Source organism: Theobroma cacao, chromosome 8, assembly GCF_000208745.1.
Source record: "Theobroma cacao cultivar B97-61/B2 chromosome 8, Criollo_cocoa_genome_V2, whole genome shotgun sequence".
In the NCBI taxonomy this organism is placed as follows: Eukaryota; Viridiplantae; Streptophyta; class Magnoliopsida; order Malvales; family Malvaceae; genus Theobroma; species Theobroma cacao.
In genome coordinates, this window is record NC_030857.1 from 8012405 (window position 1) to 8022927 (window position 10523).

Below are 10523 nucleotides of genomic sequence, written 5' to 3' on the forward strand. Positions count from 1 at the left end.
TAAAAAAAAGTTAATATTTATATAAAAATGGGATTTCGACACTAGCCTTTGACATACACCATAAATAGTAAGACTTTCAATTAGTTAAATGGTTTGAGTTAGCATCTAAAAAATTAATCCCTTATTCGTTTTATTTATCTCTATGTATGAAGAATATAATATTAATGTTAAGGTATTTTATGCATGTTTAAATGAAAAGATATCTTCCTAGCTTTTTTCACATAAAATATATGTTTTGAATTTGTTATGATAATTTGTGAGTTCTTGATTGAATAAATTACTACTCAAAAGATTTTATTTAAAAATTACTTCATTTGGCAAGAATAAATTGTGTTTTCTTACAAATTCTTTATGTGAGATTTAAAAACATTACACTTTTAAGGCCAATGCTCTCTTTTTCGCAAGCTTTTCCTTCACCCAACTGATTTCTGTTATAGCTTCCTTTAGTTTTTGGTAGGTATAATTCTTAATCACTTAGCTTCCAATCCTCGTTGGCCTTTTACTTTTATTTTCTTCATAGATGGAATGCAGTTATTTTGATGATTAGATCTCCTTGATTTTCAGCTATATTTATGTGTTAGTCTATAGTAATCTTTCAGCTTAATCATGTCAAAGAAGAGCCCTCGTAATTAAAACTTAATGGTAAAATTATAATTATACTTGAAAAAGTAATAATTCTGAACTTTTTAGTAATACTATCAATTTGCAAATTCTAAGTACTAACAAATAAACAGTTAAGAATACATGCGATTCCAACTTATCTTGGACATTGTGTAGACACTTGACATGGTTGTATTCTCTCATAATAAATAACTTCTTAGTACCACTATAAAATGAGAATAATAAAAAAAAAGATCCCACTATTTTGATTATCTCTTCCCTTGCAACCTTCTTAAGTTCTTCCTCTGTTAACTCAGCAAATAGTGGCGAAGGAATGAAACTAAGAAACTTGCAGTACTAACATGCATAAAACAATAGAAATAATTTATAAATAGAAGAAAAAGGAAAAAGTAATTTATAATACTAGAATTAAAGATGGCCAGAGATGTAGTTTTGAGTTAGAAACTGCTTTTTACTTTTGTTTTCTTCATAGATGGAATACAGTTATTTTGATGATTACATCTCTTTGATTTTGAGCTATTTTTATGTGTTAGTCTATGGCTGTTGTGTTGGCGTGGATAGTATGATTTCTTGCGCGTTATAAATATTAAAGATGTATAACTTTTCATAAATTAGTAAATTAAAGATGTAAATCATAACATGATATCTACCTTAATTGTTTTGCCTAGCGATTCAGATTCTGCTACTGTTGTGGCAAAAAAAGGTATGATTAGAAATATTACTTCTATCTTAACAACGGAGGACTTAATGCTAGAAGAACCACCAGCGAAAAATAAAAAATCATGTATGTTAATTACATTACTTTACAAATCTTTTATTAATTCAACTTAAAAGCCTATCAAAATTAGATGCTAAACAAATTTTATCTTTTTGTATACAACAGGTCTAGCAGAAGTAGCACAATAACAAAAACCAAACAAATGAGAAAAAAACATATCTCACAATCGTCTAATAGTGTGATCATTTTGTTTGATAAAAATAGGAACATTTTTTTTTGACAATTTGATTTGTTTATTGTGTTTCCTTTCGATTATTTTATTGTCTTTTTTACTTAAGAAACTGTTAATACTATATATGCTACTAAAATAAATTTATCCTTTACCAATTTTCTAATGATTGAAATCAAAACAAATAACTATTTGCAGTTAATATCAATTTATCTTTTTCTCTACAAACAATTTATCTTTTGAATGTATCAAATTGAAATCTAATACAACATAATCTATATTTCTTATGACATTTTCCATAGCGTAGCTACGGGTATCATCCTAGTTTTTTAGATAATATTAACATATATGCGTAGACGGTAGAGTCATAATATGTCCAAAATCCAATGAAACCAGTTAGAAGTTTTATTTCTCAGACGGGCCGCCACACCAAAAAGATAACAACCCAAATTTTGCATTACACTTGTTTTTTTTCTTCTTTTAAATTTCATTAGGCAATATAATAGCCGACCTTTTTCCTTTTCCAATTTTTCCTATTTCCCTGGAGTCCTCAGTTGAGTGCATCACTCGGTCAGGCTTTAACTTCAAATTTGTTTGTCCATCTTTTCAAGGTGAACCACACCAACACACCCCACCGGCACCAACCACTTTACGCTTCATGAATTGGCTTTTGAAAAAGATATATAGATAAATTTGATTATCTAAGAAAAAGAGTAAAGAAATGAGAGATTTATTTCCAGAACTAAAGGAGGAAGGAAAGCAGAACATACTTGGCTATTGAGAGAAGAAAAAAGTTGCTAATCACATCACCAATGGAAGAAGTCGAGGGTGAAGGAAAAAATGGTAAAGAAGGGACTTAGGGCAAAAAGCTTTTATTTTTTCAATTGGGAGGAAATTGTTTTACGTTGCTTGAAGATGTAAAACAATTTCCGAGGTCAACATGCCTTTTTTCCATTGACTCGTAAAATCTTTTATAAAGTGAAAATGTTTTTAAGTTACCAAATACCATTGAATGCTGAAAATTGTTTCTAGAAAACATTTTTAACCAAAACAAACAGATTCTTATTCTTTTTATTACTTTCAATCAATATACTTTTATTTCGAGCTAAATACATCATTATGATTAATAGTTAATTAATTATTATTAGTCAAAATATTAGTTTTCATTTTAAATCACGTAATGTTTGATGCGACATGTTGATATGTCATAATAAATAATGATATAATACACTAATATGATACTGTGATATGATCATGTGATATTTTCATCATTCATGTTAGCACCACGTTAATATAAAAATTGAAAAACGGTATTTTGACTATCAACTATTAGAGTTAAGAGTTAATTTGATTCAAAATAAAAATATAAGAATTTCATTGCATAGAATTATAAAATATTTAAATTTTTTTAATAATGTAGAATATTTTTTAACACATTATTTTCTAAATGTTCCAATTGGTTATTAAAATCATCATGACAATATTCAAGTGTAGTAATGTAATATTTTTATTTTACGTTGTGTTAATATTAAATTATTTATTTTTATTTGTCAAAACGGCCCACTTGAGGTCCATGTGGTTCTTGTTTTGAGACCTGGGCGTATGAAAACTAAATATCGCTGAATACAGGCCGAATAGGTGGCCAGCCCTTCCTTTTCTTTGAGCTGCATCAGGATCCGACCCACTCGGTTTTCATTGAACAACAGCGGAGAAAAAGGAAAAAGGTAAAGAAACAAAGCCCTAGAGGCCGACCGGTCCGTTCTTCTGTTCAACTTCTTTGCCATTGAAGGTTGCCGATCCGGTAGGTCCCCTTGTTTATTTTCTCCTTATTATTTCTCTGTATTTTTCGTTTATATTTAAAGGTTCAAAGGAAAGTTCATCTTTATAAATTAATTTGATGATAGTTATCTGATTGAGTTAATCGTTGTTTATTTGAAAATTCCTTCTCCGAAGGCGGATGTTAGATGGGTAGTTGTTGTTCTTGCTCCTTTTGTTCGCAGGCAATATTAAATGCATTTGTCAATTGATTGATTGATTGATTGTTTAGAGTTATTCTTTGGGGATATCAGGAGAGCAAACTAGTGATCTTTGAGCATTTTGACAATTTTCTATCAGTTATACGAGATTAAGATATAGTTAAAAGTTTTGGGTTAAGACTGCGTGGTTGTTTTGAGCTGGCTGATCAGTTGTGAATTCTAACTATACTGTTAGTGAATGTAAATAGTTTAATCAAAAAAGTTTAATGTACAAGAATTTAGAAACAGTAATATGCATTTTCAGTATTTATTGTGAAAGGAAGTGCCAAATCTGCAGCATTTTGCGCGTTGTGCTTTACTGCAATCTTTATGAACACCCTAAACTGAGATTTTGGTTTGAATTAATGTTGCATGTGTGTGAATTTTAGCACTGAAAGTATTCATGCGGTTGTTGGGTATATCGACAACGTTTTAAAGAGATTGAAAAGAGGGAAGTGGGGGAATTAGTAAGCAGAAGGTTAGCCGTTGATAGTATATCGGTAGAGCTAGACATACTCTTTTGTGCATTAGAAGATTGCATTTGTTTAAATTTTATAGTCAAGTCAGAATTCTGTTACATTTTCAGAAGAGGAATTTATTCTTCGTTTCTTTTCATTTCGGCTTGTTCCGGTCCTAGTCTTGCATTTTCCTCAGGTGAGGTGTCTTGGTTCCCCACTTCAACTACTTAAATGCCACCTGATGATTCTTTTTCTTGATTGAAACTTGAAAGGGAATTAAGTTATGTTAAGCATTTTTCTGAATTAAGCTATGGATATAATGTTATGTTTGGGTCTGGGGGCAATCATATCTGATTTTTTTTTTTTAAGTTTTTATTTAAATCCTTTATTTGTAGAGCAGCAGTGAGTGGAGGAACCCTAGAAATAGAATTATCCATGGGATCTAAAAACAAAGGCCAGAAGGCCAAGAGTAAGACAAGGAACAAGAACAAACCTGATTCTATACTCTCGCTGCAAGGTAGCAACAGCAAAAAAAATGGAAGTGGCAGTGGCAAGATCATCACAGATGCTCGATTTGCGTCCCTGCACTCTGACCCTCGGTTTCAGAAGGTTGCAAAGCACAAGACGAAGGTTGTCATCGACTCCCGTTTTAATCGGATGTTCAGTGACAAGAGATTTTCTTCATCTTCAGCTCCTTTGGATAAGCGAGGGAAGCCTAAGAAGGAAAACTCACAGAGCTCTCTTCGCCATTATTATCATCTCGAAGACAAAGAAGAAGAGAAGAGAAAAAAAGATGTCTTAAGTGGAGGGGATGATAGTGAGGAGGTTGATGAGGAGAGTGAGAGCAGTGAAATTTCAGAAAGGGACAGTGATGGGGAGTCAGAAGAGGAAGAGGGATCAGAATCTGGTTCCACTACTGAAGAGGAAGATATTGATATAATTTACGAGGATGGAGAGCCAGAAATGCAGGTAGTGTTTTCCAATCTTTGTTTATGATATTTTGGTTTGAATTGATTGATTTATTGCATTTAATTTGTTCATTTGGTTGCTTTCGAAATAGGTACAAGGAAATGAATCATGATATTGAATCTATTTGATCTTTAATACCTTCATTTTAGTTTTTATATTAGTGTTAATCTTAGTAATTTGTGTTTTCTAGTTAAAAGGACAAAAGTGAAAAAGTGTTACTGAAGAGTTGAAGAAGCAGAATTTTGAGCTTTATAATATCTACTTTGCAAAGTTAAACTCTTTCATAAGCTTCTAAAAGCTTTGTCATACGCTACTAGTGCTTGTTGTTCATGGATTTTACTGCAATTTTTAAATTGTTTTTACTGATTACGTCCCAGGAAGAAAATGTCCCAATGATTGAAAAGGAAACCCGCAGGCTTGCTGTTGTTAATATGGATTGGAGGCATGTTAAGGTATGTTGTTGGAGTTTACAATTGAATTATATCATTTCTCTTCTTTTTGTTAAAAGCAAAATAATAGTGCAATGGGTCAAATTGTGCATATAACACCAATCAATAGATGTTTCTAGCCACTATTAAACCCTTAAGTTGTTCTCTAAATGGTGATGGCCAATGAAATATTTTGAGTTGATATAGTATTCCAATTAATAGGTATTAAAATTTTGCCTTCAAGTTATTTATTTGAATGCGAAAGTATATTTTTGGGTTGCCACAAACCTAAAGCGTCATGTGAAATTAGAGTTTCTCTGACAGAAAGAATGTTCTTGGCAATTTGTCCTGTTTATGTAATAAGTTTTTGTATATCATGGTACCTGCATTCATATGCAATGTACGTCAATTTAATTCATCATGTCATTGTTGAAGTCAATGGAGGGAGAGGGTGAGGTTGTAGAATAGCAAAGGATAAATCCAATTAAAGATATGTCATATTTCCATTTAATGGATGCCATATTTATATTGAATTGTTTTCTACAATTAGTTGTAATTTAAATATGATTTCTCATGATATGAATGATACCTGCTTCAGTTGATTTCATTTAATTAAAAAGTTGACTAAAAGAGAATTTAAAAAAAAAAAACTCCATGAACTTAGATCAATTAAGATACTTCCATCAAAAGAATTTTTCTTCCTATTATGGTGTTTCCTTGTTCTTTTTGAGTCAACATCGAAACCAAAGGGCACGCAATACTTTTTATGGGGAAAAGATTGCTCAATATGTTAGCCTTTGGTTGTCATGCTAGTATCTTGGGCATTGCAACTTTTGTGACCTTAGTATTAAGAATCGATTATGCTGCTTTCTGAACTCAATATGGGTTCTCAGTTCTCACGTCTATATTCTTTACTGTTGGTGAAATCTAGAAATTTAAAATTGTAGTAGAGTTTTTATGGTATAAGATATTATAGAGCTGAGCCATATCCATGAATTACATCTTCTCATATTTGTTATGATCAGTTATGCTATACAGGGTTGTAATTTGTGAGCAAAAATGACCAAAATTTAGCTTGACTTCTGACTATTTTATGCCCTTTTCGATACATAGGCTGTTGACTTGTATGTAATGTTAAGCTCATTTCTCCCTAAAGATGGACAAATTATGTCAGTGGCTGTTTATCCATCCGAGTTTGGACTTCGGCGTATGAAAGAGGAAGAAATTCATGGACCAGTAGGGCTGTTTGATGATGAAAATGAGGAAAATGATGAAGTTGGTGATGATGAAATTGATAATGAGAAATTGCGTGCATATGAGAGAAGTAGGCTAAGGTGATTACCTTTCATTGTCATTTTTACTGTTTCTATGTTATCTGTTTTCTTTCCTTATTTCTTTTACCGTTTCTTGATTATTTGTTGCGACACTTGTTGACCAATGAATTGTTGGAACATTGACATGTGCAATCTGGACAATATTTTTTTAAGCTATATTTCTACGTTAGGTGTTGGTTGCTTTGGTTTGTTTAGCTTCAAGGTAATTTATATCTCTTCAAATGAACATGTGTATGTTTGGAAATGATGTTGTTCCTTTCTTTTTATTTATATTCATTATTTATTGTCCTTCCAGATACTACTATGCAGTTGTAGAATGCGATTCGAGTGCAACAGCAGATTACTTGTACAAAGCTTGTGATGGAGCTGAGTTTGAAAGGTCATCAAATGTGCTTGATTTGAGGTTCATTCCTGATTCAATGGAATTTAAACATTCACCTCGTGATGTTGCTACGGAGGTATATCTGTTTGACCGTTACATTGTCCCGCTTATGTATTGTGCATGAGTTGTAGGGTTTTACAGGATATTTTGCCTTTAGAAAGAGATCTAAGCAAATTGAACTTAACTAGAAAATAGTTCTGTATGCTATTGTTATTTTTATTTTAAATGGCAACTAATGTGGTAGCTTAGGAACTCAGTGAAACTATGAATGACTGCAAAATGTGAATATCTTCTTTGCTCAGGCACCTGCAAATTATGAGGGTTTAAATTTCCATACCCAAGCACTGCAGCAAAGTAAAATTCATCTTTCATGGGATGAAGATGAACCTCAGCGTGGGAAAATTTTGAAACGAAAATTCAATGCTGAACAGGTTAGTGTGCCTAATTTGTCAAGTGAACTACTTTGTAATGATTCATCTATTGTCTGTGAAATTCAGTTTAAGACATTTTATGCTTCTGTTTTTTGTATTCCATTCTCCTGACATAGTGATGGAATTGAATAAACATGTCACCTAAAGTTTTTTTATGTAGTTTCTTTTACTCTGTTTGTTTAGGATTTACCTTATAGAAGGTGCTTTCAAGATTTCCCTTGGAGATGAAATGAAATTACCATCAAATCAGCCTTACTTTTTTCTTTGTTGGCTTTGTAGGTCCTTTTAAAAGGTGCTTTCAGGATTTTCTCCAAATATGAGATTTAAGAATGCTTATTCGTTCTGTTGTCCAAGTGATTGTCAGTTGTTTTCATTCATTGAGGTTAAAATGTTGGATAAGGGCTGATAATTGTGTTTATATTGTATTGAAAGTCTTGCTTTTCTTGCTCTTTGGATTTCTTTCGGTATTAGTTTATCTTCTTTTATTTACTTTGACAAAATGATGATTGTAGTCATTAAACAATAAATACTGAGGATGTTGAAAACAATGAAACAGTCCTGGCAAGAACAAGGAAATATCATCTTTGCTTTTCTCTTCTTTTTTTTCGGAATTCCTTGACATTTTTCTAATTTAATACTGCATCTGTTTTCATGCAGCTGGCTGAATTGGAATTAAAGGAGTTTCTGGCTTCTGATGAGAGCGAAAGTGATGATGATGAGAATGAAGACACCACAGAGAATCAATCTGATAAGAAAAATAAAAAAAGAGATATATACTGTGCCTTACTCCAGTCTGGCGATGGTTCTGATGGAGATGGTGAGGACAATGGCCAGGATATGGAAGTCACTTTCAATACTGGTCTGGAGGATATAAGTAAGCGAATTTTAGAGAAGAAAGATAAGGAAGCGGAAACAGTTTGGGAGGTCCATCTCAGGAAAAGACGGGAGAAAAAGAAGAGCAAGAAAAATAAATCTAAAGATTCATCTGAGGATGAGAGTCATGAGACTGATATAGAAGCTACAGAAGAACCTGATGACTTTTTTGTTGAAGAGTCTTCTTTTAAGAGGAGTAAGAAAGAAGGAAAGCAACATGAAGATATGGAGAAGGAAGCTGAAGCAAGCAGAGCAGAACTTGAGTTATTACTCACTGATGACAAGGGAGCTGACACTGGTCTTAAGGGATACAATCTGAAGCCTAAAGAGGCTAAGGGGAAAAAGGGAAAAGAAGTTCTAGATGAGGAGAAAATACCAATTGTAGATGATGATCCACGATTTTCTGCTCTCTTTACATCGCCTCTCTATGCATTGGATCCCACCAACCCACAGTTCAAAAGGTAACAGAAAATTGTTAATTATCAGAAAACAAATTTAGATTTGTTTCAAAAGAGATGTAAGAGGTAAGATAAAAGAACCAGGTCATACAAGGCTCAAATGCATATGGAAATTGTGTATGCCTTCCTTTCTTGTCTGAAATAATCTGTCAATTTACCAACATGATAAAACTGCAATGAGTTTTAATTCTAAGAGTTTCTGGGTCTTTTATTTGTTATGTGTGCCTGGCTGAAGCATAGGAATTTGGTTTTTGCAGGAGTGCAACTTACGCTCGGCAAATAGCAAAAAAGCTGCAGAAGGGTGAACAGAAAGAATTGGCTGTGGAGGACATGAAGATGTCTGCAAATTCTCAGTTCCCATCGGATGATCCTGGGATGAATAAGGTTGAGCAGGAGAAGTCTCATATTTTGCCATCAAAGGAGAAGCATGCGTTGTCTTCAATGGTGAGATCGGTCAAGATGAAGTTAAAACAAGTTCAACTGCCCTCTGACAGCAAGATGCCAAAGAAAAGTGTATCAGGCATGGGAAGAAAGCAGGAGCAGCATCTGGTTCATTCAATGAAGAAAACCAAGGTTTTGAGAAAATGAAACCAAGAATTCTCTTCCCCATCATTTCAGCTGAGGACCTAGGGTAATTACTCAAGATTTTCTTTACATTTCAGATCTTATTTGTCTTTCAGTCTCATAGATAAAGGGGTGATTGTCAATGGTCATTTTAATTAACCATATTGTCAAACCTTTTTTTTTTGTACGATATATTTTCTAATGCTTCTAAATAACATCTTTTGGGAATTGAAAATTTAAGTAGTACTCTTGTGTGCACCGATGTGGAGTGATTTTTTTCTAAATTTTCTTTGAAATCCTTTCGGCCTTTTTCCTTTCCAACTAAAAAATAACCAAGTTTTTCTGTGTAATTTTAAGTGATGTTTCAATGGTTAAAATGAAAAATTAAGAATTTGTGAGCTTTTGTAGCCTCTGATGTTTTTGCTAATGGATGTAGCTTCTGTTGTGTAACATTTGTTCATATATATGCAGCCCCCAATCCAAGCTGAAGTTTTGTTGACATGTCTACTTTGCATTTGTAATACGGGCAAGAAAACTTATGACAGTTACTCCCACCTCTGCTTCCACACTGCTACTCCAAATGCACCATATGGGAATTCTTTCTATTTTTTTCTTTCCCCTTAAATATATACCAGAACATTTGCTATTATTTCTTCTGCTTGTGAATTTTGTTCGTAGTTCACATGTGCAAATGTCCTTGGATTTTGCTTAAATTTTTCCCAGAGCTTAAATTCTCTCTCCTAACCTATTTTTTCAGAATTGAATTCATCATGAAAATATGTAATTTAATCATGAAAAATAAAGAGAAATACTTGGGAATAAGAAAACTCAAGCTTATTAGAAAAAATCTCACCTTTTTCACTTAATTTCCTTGAAATTTCACACTTTTTCTTTGATTTTTCTCTCTCTAGGGTTTTGTTTTTGTTTTCTCTCTTCTTGCTGGTTTGGCTGGCCATGGGGGGGGAGATGGGCTGGTTTTTTTGCCTTTTTAAAAGGAAAATAATAAATTAATAAAGGCATGGCACATGGCATCATGTCATTGG

The 10523-nt window shown here is 32.8% G+C and overlaps 1 protein-coding gene across 2 annotated transcripts; it reads left to right on the forward strand.

The window, feature by feature from the left end:
* On the forward strand, positions 3121–10193 carry LOC18592485 (pre-rRNA-processing protein esf1). 2 transcript variants are annotated; one of them, XM_018126135.1, is made up of 9 exons: positions 3121–3369; positions 4437–5010; positions 5388–5462; positions 6552–6772; positions 7068–7230; positions 7457–7585; positions 8243–8919; positions 9174–9547; positions 9952–10193. In XM_018126135.1, the coding sequence occupies exons 2-8, from the start codon at positions 4477–4479 to the stop codon at positions 9502–9504; spliced, it is 2130 nt and encodes a 709-aa protein (XP_017981624.1). In that variant the 5' UTR covers positions 3121–3369; positions 4437–4476; the 3' UTR covers positions 9505–9547; positions 9952–10193. The 2 variants fall into 2 exon arrangements, with proteins under 2 accessions (XP_017981624.1, XP_017981623.1); XM_018126134.1 differs by having other exon boundaries at positions 3131–3369; positions 4442–5010.

Bases quoted from the DNA above. Each gene is read 5' to 3' on its own strand.
- LOC18592485 (XM_018126135.1), top strand. From the start codon at position 4,477: ATGGGATCTAAAAACAAAGGCCAGAAGGCCAAGAGTAAGACAAGGAAC. The intron at 6,773-7,067 runs GTGATTACCTTT...TTGTCCTTCCAG, and splicing joins TATGAGAGAAGTAGGCTAAG to ATACTACTATGCAGTTGTAG. The intron at 7,231-7,456 runs GTATATCTGTTT...TTCTTTGCTCAG, and splicing joins CTCGTGATGTTGCTACGGAG to GCACCTGCAAATTATGAGGG.